Source organism: Bos javanicus, chromosome 26, assembly GCF_032452875.1.
Source record: "Bos javanicus breed banteng chromosome 26, ARS-OSU_banteng_1.0, whole genome shotgun sequence".
Lineage (NCBI taxonomy): Eukaryota > Metazoa > Chordata > Mammalia > Artiodactyla > Bovidae > Bos > Bos javanicus.
In genome coordinates, this window is record NC_083893.1 from 14,405,789 (window position 1) to 14,425,233 (window position 19,445).

Sequence of the window (19,445 nt, forward strand, 5' to 3'; positions counted from 1 at the left end):
TTATGGCTGCAAAGAAACAGGTAGTTATGTATCTTCTGTAGGATACTTATCATCAGAACACGTAGAGGTATTGTTATCTGCTTTCTGTGCTTGTTAGAAGTCTGATAATATGATTTAAGAAACAGATAAATTGCCATATTTTTTCTTCAGAAATATTTTGGTTCTCCTTAAAATCTAAAAAATAACATTGAAATATAACAGTAGACTTTAAAATGTAGGTATTAACTATTAATTCAGATGTGAAGTAAATTTAATTTTTACATTTTTGAGGTGTTTAGGATATCTTTTTCTAAAATTTCAGAAATAATATCAACTTCTTTTTTCTTCCAACAGCAACCTTTCCCAAAGAAATTGCCCATGTCTCAGTCAGTGCCTCATATGTATATTCAAGTTAAAGAATTTATTTATGCCAGCCTTAAATTTTCAGAGTCACTACACCGGAGGTAAGTTTACTAATGAGAAATGTATCTTTTTCAAAGCTATTTTTGTGAAACATTATTTGGTTTATAGGCCATGACTCTTTATTGGACTAGTACCTTGTTGGAAGGCTTATATATTTTAGTAGAAGGAAAGTTTTAGTTGTTCAGTTGTGTCTGACCCCATAGACTGTAGCCCGCCAGGCTCCTCTGTCCATGGAATTCTCCAGGCAAGAATACTGGAATGGGTTGCCATTCCCTTCTCCAGGGGATGTTCCCAACCCAGGGATTGAACCCAGGTCTCCCACATTGCATGCAGATTCTTAATCATCTAAGCCACCAGGCAAGCCCATTTTAGTGGCATTTAGGGTTTTTTTTTTTTAGTCGCTTCAGTCATGTCCGACTCTGTGCGACCCCATAGATGGCAGCCCACCAGGCTCCCCCGTCCCTGGGATTCTCCAGGCAAGAACACTGGAGTGGGTTGCCATTTCCTTCTCCAATGCATGAAAGTGAAAAGTCAAAGTGAAGTCGCTCAGTCGTGTCCGACTCTTAGCGACCTCATGGACTGCAGCCTACCAGGCTCCTCCGTCCATGGGATTTTGTAGGCAAGAGTACTAGGGTGGGGTGCCATTGCCTTCTCCGGACATTTAGGGTTAGGTTGATATAAATTTGATGGTACATATTTTTTGACATTTCATTATGTAAATCTTCAAATATATATAAAAGTAGAGGTAATAGGAAAAGAAACTCCTGTATTTTCAGCATTTTGATTTAACCATAATAAACGCTTTTTCCATAATAAGCTGTTTTATTTGCTGAATTATTTTAAATCAAACTCTAGAAATAATGGCATTTTATCCCTCACTACTTAGGTGTTTCTAAAAACAATAAGGACATTTCATTGTTTAACACACTTAACAAAATTAATACTATTCCATAGTATCTGTTCTCTAGCCCATATCAGTATTTTCTAAATTGTCACCCAAATGTCTGTTTTTAGCTAGTATTTTTGAATCAGGGACTAAATAAAGTTCTCACCTTATGTTTGTTGTTAAATCTGTTTTACCAGTATCTCTTCTATTTTTTCTCTAGTTGTTTAGATCTTATTTATTTTAGTTTCTCTCTTGCTCAGGTTACCAATGGCTAAATAATATTCCTTTATTTCACTGACTTGTCAAAAAGCTAATATTCTTAATAGTTTTTACTTGAGTAGGCTTAAAGTGAAGATTCAAACAAAATCAGTGAGAATTAATAAATAATGCTATGAAAGTGTTACTAAGTCGTGTCCAAATCTTTGCGACCCCATGTACTACAGTACAGAGCCCACCAGCGTCCTCTGTCCATGGGGTTCTCCAGGTGAGAATACTGTAGTGGGGTTGCCATTCCCTTCTCCAGAGGATCTTCCTGACCCAGAGATTGAACCTGTTCTCCTGCATTGTAGGCAGATTCTTTACCATCTGAGCCACTATATCTACCTAAAGAATGCAATAGCAAATTGGTATCATGCTCAGTAATGGAGAGCAACAAGCATCTATTGGTTCCTATAACCAAATTAATTATATAGGAAAGAGAATACCGTTTAACTGGTGTGATGAAGGCAATACCCAACATTTATAGATATGGGAAATGTGATATCCTTGTTTTGCACATAAGGAAACTGAGACTCAAAGAGGCTATATCATCCTCATCCAGAATGACCCAGCTAGTATGAGATGTGTCATAAAGGAGCAGTTCTTTTGACTCCCAAATTAGTGAAAATATCTGGCTACCTAGATGGACCCTGCATTATAGTCATATAATATATTTGTAATTGGGAATGCTCTGGAGGAGAGAGTGGTGATGCTAGCTTTCATGTCTTCCTTTTTGAAATCCACTTTTCTGAATTCATATAATTAATAGCCATAATCATTTTCAGTATGGACCTCTTCTGAATTTTAAGTCATAAAAAGGCATGAAGGCAGTTCAAATAAATAGGTATTTTTCAGGCCAAAACAGTGAGGCCAATGACAGTTGTTTTTTTCTTGTTGTATGTGTGTCTCTTATGGTAAGCTACCACTATTTTGGATTTAAACAATGTGTAAATAAATAGTAAATAAAATGTGTGTTCTGCCAGGGTAAAAGAGTTACCTGATTTTAGGTTTCATACTGCTTTTTTTTTGTGCATAGGGATTCTTTAAAAGATTTCTTAATTTTTGTTCTGAGAGAATATGAGTTAGAGAGCAAAGGAAAGGAAAGGAATACAAATACCTAATACATAGCACTCTGTAGTGTGTGTTTCTCACAAGCCAATGACTCTCAAAGTATAGTCCCCAGACCAGCAGCCTTAGCATCACATGGGAAAATGCTGGAAATGCAACCTTAGACCTACTGGTGGAGAAGGCAATGACGCCCCACCCCAGTACTCTCGCCTGGAAAATCCCATGGATGGAGGAGCCTGGTGGGCTGCAGTCCATGGGGTCACTAAGATTTGGACACGACTGAGCGACTTCACTTTCACTTTTCACTTTCATGCATTGGAGAAGGAAATGGCAACCCACTCCAGTGTTCTTGCCTGGAGAATCCCAGGAATGGGGGAGCCTGGTGGGCTGCTGTCCATGGGGTCGCACAGAGTCGGACACGACTGAAGTGACTTAGCAGCAGCAGCAGCAGCAGCAGCAGACCTACTGAATTAGAAACTGAGGATGGGACCCTTGGCTTTACTCAGGTTCTCTGGGGGATTCTGATGTGCTCTAAGAACCACTGCCTCATCATACTCTACTAGCCTCTCATACTGTAGTTTCTAAAGATATGTTTTAAAGACATTAGCTTATAACTGCAATCATAAAACTAACTAGAAGTAACGTATTCTCTGAACTGTACAACATAACACACTGTTATCATTCAGCATTGGAAAACAATGGATACAAATGAGTATTCATTGAAACAGAATGACAAACTTTTTACAAACTTTTTTACAATGGTAGTTTTCAATAGTGGAGCTCTAATGGTCTGAGAGCTGCCAAAATTTATACCTATTTTTTTCCTTTTATTTTTCCATTTAAAAGTTCTAATCTAAAAGAGGCAGTATAGTGTAGTAGTTAAGAACATAAGCTTCAGACTTACATCTTAGTTTGAGTCTTGATGCTGACACACTGTAGTAGGACCTTGGGCAATCAAATTGTAGTTTCCTCATTTATAAAATGAGAGAAATAACTCATAGTTTATTTTAAGAATTAAATGAAGTGATGTATGTATATAGAGCACTCAGTGTAGCTTGGCGCATGGTAGGCACATAAGGCATAAAACAGGATGGATTACTACAGTATCAGATGTGGGACTAGAGCTGGGAGTGTTTATATTTTATTTGCAGGCTTTGGGGAACTGTTGAAGTATTTTAAACTAAAAAATGACATGACTGGAGGAATATTTTAGAAAGTTTACTCTGGCCTCAATGTGTATGGTAGTTTGGAGGGGATGAAGAAATAGTCATGTTGAATTGATAAAGGCAGTGGCTCAAGACAGATGAAGAAAGACTTGAAGTAGTCAGAATCAGTAGTGGTGAAAAGGAACAAACATATAAAAAGTGTTTAGGAATATTATTTACAATAGTCAGGACATGGAAGTAACCTAAATGTCCATCAACAGAGGAGTGGATAAAGAAGATACGGTGCATATATATAATGAAATATTACTCAGCCATAAAAGGAAGAAAGCAGTGGCATTTGCAGCAACATGGATGGTCCTAGAAACTGTCATACAGAGTGAAGTAAGTCAGAAAAAGAAAGACAAATACCATACAACACTGCTTATGTATGGAATCTAGAAAAATAATTCAGATGAGCTTACTTGCAAAGCTGAAATACAGGCACAGATTACAAAACAAAGTTATGGTTACCACTGGCAGAGTGGGGGGTGGGATGAATTGGGAGATTGGGTTTGACATATATACCTGCATGTATGTTCAGTCACTCAGTCGTGTCTGACTCTTGCTACCTACCACATGGACTGTAGCCTGCCAGGCTCCTCTGTCCATGGGATTATCCCAGCAAGAATGCTGGAGTGGGTTGCCATTTCCTTTTCCAGGGGATCTTCTTAACCCAGGGGTCGAACCTACATCTCCTTCAGCTCCTGCATTGGCAGGCAGATTGTTTACCACTGAACCATCTGACTTATATACACTATATATCTAAATATCTAAAATATCTAAAAAGAGCACTGGGTTTCCCTGGTAGCTCAGTGGTAAAGAATCTGCCTGCCAGTGCAGGAGCCACAGGAGATGCGGGTTCGATCCCTGGGTCAGGAAGATCCTATGGAAAAGGAAATGGCGACCCACTCCAGTATTCTTGCTTGGGAAATTGCATGAACAGAGAAGCCTGGTAGGCTACGGTCCATGGGGTCACAAAGAGGTGGACACGACTTAGCGACTAAAACAATATAGTGTTACATTCTCAGATTTTTTTGTGCTATCTTTTGAACTTGAAAACCTAAATTATAATAACTAAATCACCTATTAGCTTTACTGTCTGTCATGTGAATTTGTTCCAGAATGAAGACTATAAAAAACTTGCATTTCAACTCCCAATTCACTATTTGGGGATAGAAAGAACTTCATATAACAAAATGCTAACAAAATGTTTGCATTTACTATTTTAATTCAAAACACAAAGTGTATTACAAAACATATATTTTGATTGCTCAAATCAAATGATTCTTTCATATCTAGTGATTTCCTTGTTTTTGTCATATCATTTGATATGTCTTTTTTTCCCACACATCACTTTGTAGTAGAGATTCAGAATGTCAATGAGAAATGTTTCATGCTATAAAAGATAATTATCTATGCAAATTTCTCTCGTTGTCAATATCACAAGTCACACATTTTATGAATCAGTGTAGTTAACAAGCTATTTTTAGAAATATATAATCAATTTGGTAGTGATTCTGATACCATGGGGCTTCCCTTGTGGCTCAGCTGTTAAAGAATCCGCCTGCAATGTAGGAGACCTGGATTCAATCCCTGGGTTGGGAAGATCTCCTGGAGAAGGGAAAGGCTACCCATTCCATTCTTCTGGCCTGGAGAATTCCATGGACTGTATAGTCCATTCTCCAGGCCAGAAGACTGGAATGGGTAGCCTTTCCCTTCTCCAGGAGGAGATATATAGTCCCTGAAGTCCCCAGGACTGTGTAGTTCATGGGGTCACAAAGAGTCAGACACGACTGAGTGACTTTTCACTTTCATTTTCACTGATACCATAACAACAGATCATGATTCCGGATTGACTTTAGATGGACTGTTTAGCATTATTTTATATTCATTAACTGAATGCCATCAGCTACATTGTTTGATTCAGAGATTTTTATTGCACTCCTGAGTTTGCACAATTTATAACTGTCTTTGATTCACCTGAATTGTTTCATATGAATAATTTTCCATGTATAAAGTGAATTTTTATCAATTTAATATCATGATTTTAGATATTCTTTGGGTTTTTTAATATTCTTTGGTTTTTTTGTTTTAATCATGCTCTTGGTAGATGGCGCTTTTGTGGTATTTATGATAAATCTGTGCATATCAGATTTGTCTTTATCTTAAATGCATGTATGAAATTATCCATATAAGAATTATCTAGTAAAACTCATTCAGTATAATTAATAGAAAGGCATTGCACACACACATACACACACACTCAAAAAAGTGTTTAGGGGCCCTAAAATTAGAGTATTTATGAATAATTAGATGACAAAGTTAAGGGACAAAAAAGAATTTGACTTACACTTGGGTGGACTTAACTTTGTTTATATACACTCAAATTGATTCTGGTTATAGTTACCTTTGAAAACAACGATGTATACATTCATTTTTTACTTTGGGGTAAAGTATGCAAGTGAAAAGGAGAAAAAAGGAGTATCTCAACAGTCATCCTACAACTTGGCTCAAATGTTATATTGTAGAATTATTCTTGAAGCTGCAATCCTGAATTTATAAACTGGTCCCCCTCATTTTTCCTTTAAATATATATTACTTTAACACTGGGTATCATGTATAATATGTATATCCTGACAAGTATTTTTTATTATCTAATCTAATCTGTTGATTCCTGAAATACAGGACTGATACTTAGTTAAGATATTGTTAATTGGTAGGAAGTATAGAAATTTAGCATCTTAGAATTAACTTTTATTTTGTTTCTTTACAGAGGAGAGGCAGTGGATTTCTATTGTTATTTGATTTTTTTACAGCATTTGTAATACCAAAGATAAAAGCCATTAGTCACAATATTATGTGTAATTTTCCCAAAAGCTTCCCTACTTCCCCTTCAGTTCTGATTCTTTTTACCTATGAACTCCAAGTATTCTAAAAGGTAAATGTTGTATATTAATGCTACAGCAGGAAACATTGTCTAGTTTTTCCTTCTCTCCTTGATAAAAATATTGTCATTTTGTTACTTCAGTATTCAGTTCTCATTAACTCTGATACTGTGTTATTCATCTTGCAAGGCATTTATGCTTACGTTTTTAAAAAATTAGCTTTACTAAGTACATTGTCTATTTTCATTTTGTTAATGAAGTAATAACTACCTCAGAATACAGAAACAGCATAGTTAATATGAAAGTATATAAATTTATTCTTGATTATCAGCTTTCTGACATGTATTTTTATTTAAAAAATTTATATCTGTGACCTAAAATTGAGCTACTGGCGTTGCCTTTTTTTTTTAATTTGTCAGTAAAAGAGTTATAGAAAATAACTTTGTGTGTTTAAAGCTCTTTTATTATGTTTAAACATTTTGCAGTTAAATTTTTAGAACAAGAAGATGCTTTAGAGCTCTTATAGTAAAAATGTTTGGGTTTCTTTTTATATGTGAATAAAAGCAGGGCCAGTGATGAAATGACTTCATGAAGAAACTCCAAAGTCTCCGTTATTTGGTTGCAGAGGAAACATCTGGATCTAATATGACCTTTAAGAAATTTTCAGCTTTCATAAAAGGTTAAGCTGTAGCATAATTTAGGAGATTTATTGTATATTAAGATTTAATTACTGTGAAATGCTATTTAAAAATTAGGAAGAGTACAAGTTATAATCTCAAAAGACAAGGAGTTAAGGGAAAAATTGGCTCAGTTAGGATAAAAGCCTTGTGGGGGAAATCCTGGTGATTGTTGGGTAAATCTTACCAGTACCAATAGGACATAGGTGCTGATAGGTTTTCTTTCTCTGCTTTTACTTATGGAAGAAAAATACGTATTGATTCAGCATTCAAGGAAGTTCAGGGGAAATAAAAGACATTATCTGTCATGGATAACTTTTCATCTGAAAAGGATGCTATACAGGGTGTCTTTAAGCATAATTTTGAGTGTGTCAGAAAAGAAACCAGAGGAGTTGGCAACCACCTCCTTTTTATCAGCGTGAGTACGTTGCTTGTTCTAGGGACACTATTGATAGATTAGAGTTTTCTGTTAGTTTGCTGCTGTGTAACCCTGAAACCCTACTGAAATTATATACATTGCCTGGGCAGTCTTGGCTTTAGATAAAAAGAATCAGAGAGACATAGTCTCCTCAGGTCTGCCAGAATTAGAGTTGGCAGAAATTGAAGAATACCTGCATTAAAATGGAGAACATTAGGATAGTAGTGAAAATTACCTGTGATTTATCAAATCATGCTCTATTTGCATATTTAAAATAAATATTAACTAGTAAATATTTGTGCTTCATAGATTTGTAAGAGTAATATTTTAATAAAAAGTAAAAGGGTGCTAAAATTAAAATGTTAGACTGTATTTGAGTCAGTGAGTCTCAGTTGGGGCAGTTTTTTCCCCCAAGGTATATCTGATACCATCTAGAGACATTTTGGGTTGTCACGACTAGGGGAAAGAATGCTACCTGCATCAGGCGGATGGAGGCCAGGGATGCTGCTACACATCTTTCAATGGTACAAGACAGCCCTACAACAAAGAACTGTCTAGCCTATATGTATGTCAGTAGTGCTAAGACTGTGAAAACTTGATCTAGGACACAGCTTAATTGTTTTGGTTATGAGGCTGTATACCAAAAATATATATCATTATTTACTTAAAGGCCTAGTGGTTAGAAGAAAATAGTCCTTTTAGTCCTTTTTTAGCAATGTTTAGGATGCTAAAAACATAAGGTTAGTTCCTCCCTCTCCCAAATTAAAACTAGTGTAAGGCAGTTAATTTCTTTAAATCTTTAAAAAAAGAAACTCAGTGGAAATGGATAGCTTAGTTATATTAAAATTGAATCTAGCAGTTAATTATATCCAGACAGTTCACATCAATTTGTATTTTAAAAATAATTTTAACTATAGTGTATATAAAGTGTCTTTATATACACATATATAAAGTGTCATTGGCTGTCACACAGTGGAGTCATAATTTAAGAAGTTTTATTTCCTTATACTAAGTACCCTATGGTTTTACTGTAACAGTTAATTGAATACAATTAAATTTTTCTATAAATGAACATTTTCATTTATGGCAAGTATCCTTTTTATGAAACTAAGTTGAATTGAAATATGTGAGTTAATAAATATGAATGATTGTAATTCATATAACAATATTAAAAAATTGGAGCAAGTTACTTTAGTAAATTGCATTAAATTATTTAGGAAACTAACTATAACCCTTGTGGAAAGCTTAATGATATCAACCTTTGTTTTTAGCTCAACAGAAATAGATGATATGCTTAGAAAATCTACAAATCTGCTGCTGACCAGAACTTTGAGTAGCTGTTTACTGAATCTTATTAAAAAACCTCATATAGGTTTGACAGAGGTAGGTTAAAAAGATATTTATAGCTAAATGTTTCATTGTATGAAACAATTATTATAAATTTATTGCTGAACATCATCCTATAAAACTAACTTTTCATTTTAAATTTATTGATAGAAGTGGATTTGTTTTAAAACAAAAGTCTCATTGTAAATTCAAGTGATATGAGGGAAAAGGGTTTACATGGAGAATAGTGGGTAGTTGAAGATGTTAGAAGATATATGGAGATTTATGTTTGTCAGACTTTACATGAAGTGAAAATACTCTTTTTTAACTTTGTGAATGTATAAAATCTGAAAAAGTATCTTGAAAAGTTATTTTAAATTAATTGATAGACTATTTTTTTTAATGATAGCATTCATAAGCAGTATTTGTAGCAGGCTTTTGATACCAGATAATCAGTTGTATTAATTGCTATAATTTCTGCTATAATTATGCAGAAATGGTGCAGTTGCTGAAAGTAATAATCCTATTTTTAAAAATGTAATGACTTTGTATATACATGTAACCTGCATTTTACTGAAGATATTTTCTATTTTCTAGCTAGTGCAAATCATCATAAATACCACACACCTAGAACAAGCCTGCAAATACCTTGAGGACTTTATAACTAACATTACAAATATTTCTCAAGAAACTGTCCATACCACAAGACTTTATGGACTTTCTACTTTTAAGGTATGTAAAAATCTGACCAAAAGTTTTTATTTCAGTCACTGTAAGCAGACATTTTGGAGACGGCAATAGCACCCCACTCCAGTACTCTTGCCTGGAAAATCCCATGGACAGAGGAGCCTGGTAGGCTGCAGTCCATGGGGTCGCTAGGAGTTGGACACGACTGAGCGACTTCACTTTCACTTGTCAGTTTCATGCATTGGAGACGAAAATGGCAACCCACTCCGGTGTTCTTGCCTGGAGAATCCCAGGGACAGGGGAACCTGGAGGGTTTCCGTCTATGGGGTCGCACAGAGTCGGACACGACTGAAGCGGTTTAGCAGCAGCAGCAGCAGTCGCTTGGTCATATCCGACTTTTTTGTGACCTCATGGACCATAGCCAGCCAGGTTCCTCTCTCCATGGGATTTCCCAGGCAAGAATACTAGAGTGAAAAAAAAAAAAAAGAATACTGGAGCGGGTTGCCATTTCCTTCTCCAGGGAATCTTCCAGATGCAGGGATCAAACCCATGTCCCTTGCATCTCCTTCATTGGCATGTGGATTCTTTACCACTGTGCCACCTGGGAAGTCATGATAAATTACCCAGTTTATCCCTTAAGATCATAGTATAATCACTTATATTTTAGAAATTCAGAATACTTGTATTTAGATATAACTAACGTTAACAGTAATCAGACTTTGAAAGTGTTAAGTCAGGAGAAGACCCTTAGTTTCCTAAAATTAGCAGCCTGAGCCCCAGATGTGCTCCTCTGATGATTCTTGAGCACATGTAGTCATCCTGATCCATAAGACACAAATGCAGATGATATCTGAGTGGACAAATTAATAAAATTATTTATAACAACTGAGATAGAAGCTGGACAAAACAGGCATTCATTTATTCAGTTTTGAACTGTGGTGTTGGAGAAGACTCTTGAGAGTCCCTTGGACTGTAAGGAGAGCAAACCAGTCAATCCTAAAGGAAATCAATCCTAAATATTCATTGGAGGGACTGATGCCGACGCTGAAGCTCCAATACTTTGGCTACATGATACGAAGAACTGACTCACTGGAAAAGCACCTGATTCTGGGAAAGGGTGAAGGTAGGAGGAGAAGGGGATGACAGAGGATGAGATGACTGGATGGCATTACCGACTCAATGGACATGAGTTTGAGCAAGCTCCAGAAGAAGGTGAAGGACAGGGAAGCCTGGCATGCTGCAGTCTAGGGGTCACAAAGAGTTGGACTTGACTGAGTGAACAGCAGCAAATAGTACAGTAATTGCAAGCATATACTCTGGAGTTAGACTACTGTGTGACTTTGCCACATTCTTTCATTTTAATGACTCCTGGGTTTATCATCTATAAAATTAGAGTAGTAATATATTATCTGTGTCATACAGTTATTTTGAGGATTAAAGGGGATACTTAGCGCAGTGCCATTTGTTGTACATGATCTGTGCTCCGAGCGCTCTGTTAGGTGCTGAAAATAGAGAAATAAATCCCTGCCTTCAAGGAGCTCAGGAGGGAAAACTGTAAAAATACACTTGAAAATATGATATAATAAGTACCATAATATAGAAGGAGATTTCACAAGTTTATGAACATTTATTTATCCACAGGCTGATTGATTCTTTGCTTCAATGTTAGATTTTATACAATCCTTTTTCTTTATTGTTTTCTGTCCTTATGTCCATGTGTTACTCATATGCTGTCAAGAAGGGATTTACTGGGGACTGGAATTGTAAGCATATTTAACGATTCGCATTATATTTAATAGGCTAACCCTATACTCTGATTAAAACATGAAATGCATTGATCAAGGGATTGTCAAGCAATTTTTCTTACCAGTTGTAAGTCAGAGTGCCACAGATACTGGAACATGATGCTTTAGATTAAGGAATCCTGGAACTACATACACTTCTCAGAATCATCCTGTTGGGAGGAAATTTAGAAGTGTTAGCTCTGGTCCATATTGCCATATTTAGCTGAAAGTACAACTGTCATAAGATATACTCCTTGACTTTTCTTGGAAATCAGGAAATCAAGTTCAGCTTGTACAAATAGTAGAGCATCCTTATTTTTTATTGTTTATTTTTTATTTTCACACAGAACTTAGGAAACCGTTTCTGTTTGATGATATAAAAACAAGAGCTATTTCAAGCTCAATATGTGAAGATTAAGTGTTCTTCAGTTCTGCCTTTGATCTGTTTCAAGAGGAATTATTTATCTTAAACTGTGATACAAGAAAGCAATTCAACAGGGAGAATTGTTAAATCAATATTAAAGTGAATTCCTAAGGGAGACTGGGGGAATTTCCATTCATAGTGAGTAGTCTGTAGATGATTAAAGTACAGTTTTGATTACAGACATTAGCATGGATTGCTTAGTTAACCTCTTCAGCCTAATTCTTTTCAGTCCAGTGGCCTGATCAAGCATATTCCTATTACGTTACTTAATGATTATAGAAATAAGCACTTGTATGCATGGTCCTTTTACCCATACATCCATTACCCATACTCCAAAATCCCACATATGCATATACAAAGTGCGTGATTTTATATATTTGTTTACTTTATGAAATACTGTGTAGACTGTCTCGTTAGCTTGCCTTTCATTGTACTAAATCTGTGAGTGATAAAGTAAATGGTTCCTGCCCTTCAGCAGTACTGCAGTTTTTTTTAAATTAATGTGGACCCACACTGAGAGTTACTTGAAGCTAATATAAGACTTCTAACTAGAAAGATTTGCATCAGAACAGAGGGGAAAGCGGGAATAGCATTCCCCTTTTAATCTGTGTAGTAGAGGAATGGCCCAATTCTTTCTCTGTGGCTTCAGAGCTCTTTAACTTTGCTCCATGAAGCATTTCCAACCTGCCGCCCTGAAGAGTTCTTTCCTTTTGAGTCCTGGCAGTGATTGCAGGTGTAAATGCCTAGAAAGTATATACTTGTGATCTTCATCAGTTTGCCTTTTTTAATCTGTTGATGAGTATGTAGCAAATTTTTTTTTTATTATGGCTAAAGTGATAGTGGTAAATTATCTTTGATTAAGGACTTGAAATTTTCCTCCTGTGGAGCAAGGGCATGGTACATGGACTCTAAAAAACACTTAAAAAAATAACATTCATATATAAACATATACAATTTATACAGGCACTAATTATAAATAGATATAGCTCAATTAAAAAATGAACACAGGCTTCCATTTTTCCAGTCTGGCATGTAAAGAGCTAGGAAGTTGTCACTCTGTCCTGACAAGTGAAAAGCTGAGAAGATTGTGAAAATATCAACAACTCTTCCTTGATCTTTCAGAGAAGTGAAATCACAGACCATACTGCTGCCACCAAAATTTGAGTAATAGGCAAATACAGAGAATGACAACTTAGGAAAACCTAAAGTAGAATTGAGTGTCCATAGTCCCTCCATCTTTTAATTTTTAACTCCGCTTTTTGTAGTTTGGGCCTCGTGTTCAGCCTATAATGGCAGCTGTAGGTTTTCTTCTCTAGTAGCAAAACAGCTGCGAGGTCACAATTTTAAACCTTATATCCTCATGCTCTATCAATCTAAAAGCAGATAGCTAGCTGCTGTGGAACTCCCTGTGAGTTAAGAAGATGATCAGCTCATCAGTATCCATCCTTGGCACTAGATAGAGATTCAGTTCTCTCCAGACCAAATAGAGCTGTGAATGGGGGCAGAGTGATTTTTCCAAAATATATTTGCAGACTTTTCCAAGAAGGGAGCAAAGATAGTAGACGATAAATCATAGATGTTTACTAAAATTTTCAGTGATATTACTACTTATCTTTTATTTAAAACACATATGCTTGTAGTCTATGAGGACTAGCATGGAGTTTGTGCATATATCTGTTTAAAATAGTTCTTTGAGTGATTTTGTTGCACATCTGTGGTCAAGAACCGCTGATAGTATGATATCACTTAATTTTTGTACGTTGAAATTAAAAAGTTCTTAAGTTATGTGAGATATGTTTCTGCCTCCAGAGGGCACTATTTCTTTAACAAGCAGTGTGTGCGTGTGTGTGTGTGTGTGTGTGCGTGCGCGTGCGTGTGCGCGCGCGCACATACACACATGTGCCTGCGTGCACTCATTCATGTCCAACTCTTTGGGACCCCGCTCCTCTGTCCATGAAATTCCCCAGGCAAGAATACTGGAGTAGGTTGTCATTTCCTACTCCAGGGAATCTTCCTGACCCAGGGATCATACCTGCATCTCTTAACACCTCCTGCATTGGCAGGCAGATTCTTTACTACTGTGCTACCTGGGAAGTCCCTTAAGAAGCAAAGAAGAAATTAGTTGCTTTGTTTATAAGCTGATTCATTTAAAATTTAATTTAGGAGTTAGTTGATGTGTTCTTGACTTTCTAATCAGATCATAAGGATTGAGAGTGTTTTGGTTTCAACTGTAGTTCTACTCTCTCAGAAGTCCAAACTGATTTTCCTAACAGTCTCGTAAGTGATAATTAGTGATCATTTTTTTAGAAATATCTTACCAAATAACTCAGTGTATTCTAGTGTATAAATACAAAAAAAAGATATAATGAAATCTTTTTGTGTGCTTCTTTCCTTCTATTCTTTTTCTTTTTTTTTTAAGATTTTTTTGATGTGGACTTTTTTTTTTTTTTTTTTAAAAAAAAGCCTTTACTGAATTTGTAACAGTACTGCTTCTGTTTTATGTTTTGGTTTTTTGGCCAGAGGCATGTGGGATCTTAGTTCCCCAACCATGTATCGAACTCAGGCCTCTGGTTGGGGAGCTCAGAGTCTTAACCATTGGACCACCAGGGAAGTCCCTCAGCCTGCTTTGTTTTATTCCTCTGATAAAAGTGAAAATGTTCTTCACTCAGTTGTGTCCGACTCTTCACAACCTCATGGACTGTAGGCTGCCAAGCTCCTCTGTCCATGGAGTTCTCCACGCAAGAATACTGGAGTGGGTAGCCATTCCCTTCTTCAGGGGATCTTCCCAACCCAAGGGATTGAACTTCAGTAGTGTGCAGAAGGAAATGGCAACCCACTCCAGTGTTCTTGCCTGGAGAATCCCAGGGACGGCGGAGCCTGGTGGGCTGCCGTCTATGGGGTCGCACAGAGTCGGACATGACTGAAGTGACTTAGCAGCAGCAGCAGCACTAATCATGTTTTGTAGTATTGATTCTCTTCCTGAATTGTGAGATCCTTGAGGTTGAAAGATGTCTCAGTGTCTTTATACTGCTTTAATTCATAGGACATGATACAAATGATACCTTAGGTTAAGTTGTGTTCAAATGTATGTGACTGATAATGGTGAGTGATACTTAGGTCTCCTCTTAGTCAAGACATGAATTTAAATAGTATTAGGTTTTTGTGTGTGTGTGTTTTGCTTTTTGGCCATGATGCATGGTTTGTGGGATAATAGTTCCCTGACCAGAAATTGAACCTGTGTCCTCAGCAGTGAAAGCATGGAGTCTCAACCATTGGACCACCAGGGGATTTCCAATAAGTAGTAGTTTTGCCAGAAATATCCATTCCATTGTAGTCAGAGATCATACTTTGTATGATATCAGTCTTTTAAAGCCCCAGTGCTAGCTTTTTGGCACTAGGGACTTTTTTCATGAAAGACAGCTTTTCCACAGGTGGGGACGGGGTGAAGTGGGAGGTGGACAATTTTAGGTTCACATCTGTTCACTTCCTGCTAGATGGCCTGGTTGGGGAACCTTGCTTTAAAGGTTTGTTCTATGACCTAACATTTGCTCTGTTGTGGATAGTGTCCCATGTTCATTTGGGACTGATGCACGGTCTGCTAACGTTGAATGTTCAATAGATGTCTGTTAGGCCTAGTTGGTTTATATTGTTGATCAAATTTTTGTCTTCTGCCTGCTCAGATGTGCTGTTGAACTCCTGGAGTGATTTTTTTGTTTGTTTCATTTATTGTATTTTTCAACTACAGAATTTCTATTAGGTTCTTTATTTTCAAGTAGTTTCTATCTCTTTATACTTAATTTTGTCAGGTATTGTTCTCATATTTTCCTTTAGTTCTTTGATTATTTTAAAGACTGATTTAAAACCTTTGTCTTATAAGTCCAGTGTCTCATACTTGCTTGTTTCTTTGTGCAACTTTCAAATTTTATTGAAATCTGGACATTTAAGATAATGTAACATGGATGGATCTAGAGATTGTCATACTGAGTGAAGTAAGTCAGACACAGATAAATACCATACGATATCACATATATGTGAAACCTTAAAAGCAGGTACAAATGAACTTATTTACAAAACAGAAGTAGAATCACAGATGTGGAAAACAAACTTATGGTTATCAGGGGATAAGTGGGGGAGAGAGAAACTGGGAGATTGAGATTGACACATTGATTGAGATTGACATATGCACACTCCGATAGATAACTAATTAGAACCTACTCTATAGCATAGGGAACTCTACTCAATATTCTGTAATGGCCTATATGGGAAAAGAATCTTAAAAAAGAGTGGATATGTATGTATAACTGATTTACTTTGCTGTACATCTGAAACTAACACAACATTGTAAATCAATTATATGCCAAAGAAAATTAAAAATAAAGTCGTATTGTAATGTGGCAATTCTGATAATCAGATTCTCCTTTCTCCCCAAGGTTTGTTGTTTCTTCCTGGTAGATGGTTGGTTGTTTCATGACTTTTCTGAATTAATTCTGTAAAGTCTGTATTTTTTGTCATCTGTGGCCACTGAAGTCTCTGCTTAGTTAGCTTAGTGACCAGCTAATGATTGGACACAGATTTCCATAAAAATCTGGAACCAATCAGTCTCCCAGTCTTTTTGAGGGACTCTCTGTATTTATTGGGGCATGCCTTCAGCAATCAGGCATTTGACACCTCTGCGTTAACCTTCACGTCCTTCTTACACAGAACTTCAGGGTCAGCTATAAATGAGAGCTTAGAGCTTTCTCAGGTCTTTCTGGAGTATGTTCACAGCCCTACACGTGTACACAGTCTTCTAGCTTCCCAGGAATACGTCAGAGCTTTTCAAAGCCATCTATGGACATTTCATTCCCAAGTTTTTCCTTTTAAGCTTTTTGGTTCGCTTAGTGTGTACCCTAGTTGTTATCTGCCACCTAAAGTGTCTGTGATGTTACACAATTGCCTCTAATTGTTTTTAACAAATGCTCCCAGGAAAAAGCCTTTTTGCTCTCGACAATCCTGTTTTTAGGTCATGTAAAGGACATCTCTGCAAGTGGAGTCTTCCAGGCAATCACCAGATAGATCAAATAATGATAATTCTCTGGGAATATGGCTTTAAAGGAGTGCCAACTCATTCTGCCCCTGCTGTGTTCGCTGACAGGCCAACACAGGTTTTTACCACTGATGTGGGTCAAACATGAGATGACAAGGGTGAACATCAACATTCTAGAAATCAGTGAACTGAACATTGTAGGAATCAAGATGGACTTGAATGGGTGAATTTAACTCAGATGATGATTATATCTACTACAGTGGGCAGGAATCCCTTAGAAGATATGGAGTAGCCATCATAGTCAACAAAAGAGTACAAAATGCAGTACTTGGATGCAATCTCAAAAATGACAGAATGATCTCTGTTTGTTTCCAAGGCAAATCATTCAATATCATGGTAATCCAAGTCTATGCCCCGACCAGTAATGCTGAAGAAGCTGAACAGTTCTATGAACCCTACAAAACCTTCTAGAACTAACACCCAAAAAAGATGTCATTTTCATTATAAGGGACTGGAATACAAAAGTAGGATGTCAAGAAACACCTGGAATAACAGGCAAATTTGGCCTTGGAGTACAGAATGAAGCAGGGCAAAGGCTAATAGAGTTCTGCCAAGAGAACACACTGGTCGTAGCAAACACCCTCTTCCAACAACACAAGAGAAGACCCTACACATGGACATCACCAGATGGTCAACACCGAAATCAGATTGATTATATTCTTTGCAGCCAAAGATGGAGAAGCTCTATACAGTCAGCAAAAATAAGACCAGGAACTGACTGTGGCTTGGATCATGAACTCCTTATTGCCAAATTCAGACTGAAATTGAAGAAAGTGGTCAAAACCATTAGACCATTCAGGTATGACCTAAATCAAATGCCTTACAGTGGAAGTGAGAAATAGATTTAAGGGACTAGATCTGATAGACACAGTGCCTGATGAACTATGGAATGAGGTTCGTGACATTGTACAGGAGACAGGAATCAACAACATCCCCAAGAAAAAGAAATGCAAAAAAGCAAAATGGCTGTCTGAGGAGGCCTTACAAATAGCTGTGAAAAGAAGGGAAGTGAAAAGCAAAGGAGAAAAGGAAAGATATACCTATTTGAATGCAGAGTTCCAGAGAATAGCAAGGAGAGATAAGAAAGCCTTCCTCAGTGATCAGTGCAGAGAAATAGAGGATAACAACAGAATGGGAAAGACTAGAGATCTCTTCAAGAAAATTAAAGATACCAAGGGAACATTTCATGCAAAGATGGGCTCAATAAAAGACAGAAATGGTATGGACCTAACAGAAGCAGAAGATATTAAGAAGAGGTGGCAAGAATATACAGAAGAACTGTACAAAAAAGATCTTCATGACCCAGATAATCACGATAGTGTGATCACTCACCTAGAGCCAGAGGTCCTGGAATGTGAAGTCAAGTGGGCCTTAGAAAGCATCACTACGAACAAAGCTACTGGAGGTGATGAAATTCCAGTTGAGCTATTTCAAATCCTGAAAGATGATTCTGTGAAAGTGCTGCACTCAGTATGCCAGCAAATTTGGAAAACTCAGCAGTGGCCACAGGACTGGAAAACGTCAGTTTTCATTCCAATCCCAAAGAAAGGCAATGCCAAGGAATGCTCAAACTACCGTACAATTGCACTCATCTCACAGGCTAGGAAAGTAATGCTCAAAATTCTCCAAGCCAGGCTTCAGCAATATGTGAACCGTGAACTTCCTGATGTTCAAGCTGGTTTTAGAAAAGGCAGAGGAACCAGAGACCAAATTGCCAACATCCGCTGGATCATCGAAAAAGCAAGAGAGTTCCAGAAAAACATCTATTTCTGCTTTGTTGACTATGCCAAAGCCTTTGACTGTGTGGATCACAATAAACTGTGGAAAATTCTGAAAGAGATGAGAATACCAGACCACCTGACCTGCCTCTTGAGAAACCTGTATGCAGGTCAGGAAGCAACAGTTAGAACTGGACATGGAACAACACAGTGGTTCCAAATAGGAAAAGGAGTATGTCAAGGCTGTATATTGTCACCCTGATTATTTAACTTATATGCAGAGTACATCATGAGAAATGCTGGGCTGGAGGAAGCACAAGCTGGAATCAAGATTGCCAGAGAAATATCAATAACCTCAGATATGCAGATGACACCACCCTTATGGCAGAAAGTGAAGAAGAACTAAAGAGCTTCTTAATGAAAGTGAAAGAGGAGAGTGAAAAAGTTGGCTTAAAGCTCAACATTCAGAAAACTAAGATCATGGCATCCGGTCCCATCACTTCACGGCAAATAGATGTGGAAACAGTGGTAACTTTATTTTGGGGAGCTCCAAAATCACTGCAGATGGTGACTTCAGCCATGAAATTAAAAGATGCTTACTCCTTGGAAGGAAAGTTATGA

At 37.0% G+C, this 19,445-nt stretch overlaps 1 protein-coding gene across 3 annotated transcripts in view; it reads left to right on the plus strand.

Annotated features, from left to right (window-relative positions):
- EXOC6 (exocyst complex component 6) overlaps positions 1-19,445 on the plus strand; it is a 190,025-nt gene that overhangs the window by 89,087 nt on the left and 81,493 nt on the right. For all 3 annotated transcript variants that reach the window (XM_061402816.1, XM_061402815.1, XM_061402817.1), the window contains exons 15-17: positions 334-443; positions 9,071-9,182; positions 9,723-9,857. In XM_061402816.1, coding sequence (XP_061258800.1) covers positions 334-443; positions 9,071-9,182; positions 9,723-9,857 — 357 coding nt within the window. The remainder of the gene's footprint in view (positions 1-333; positions 444-9,070; positions 9,183-9,722; positions 9,858-19,445) is intronic.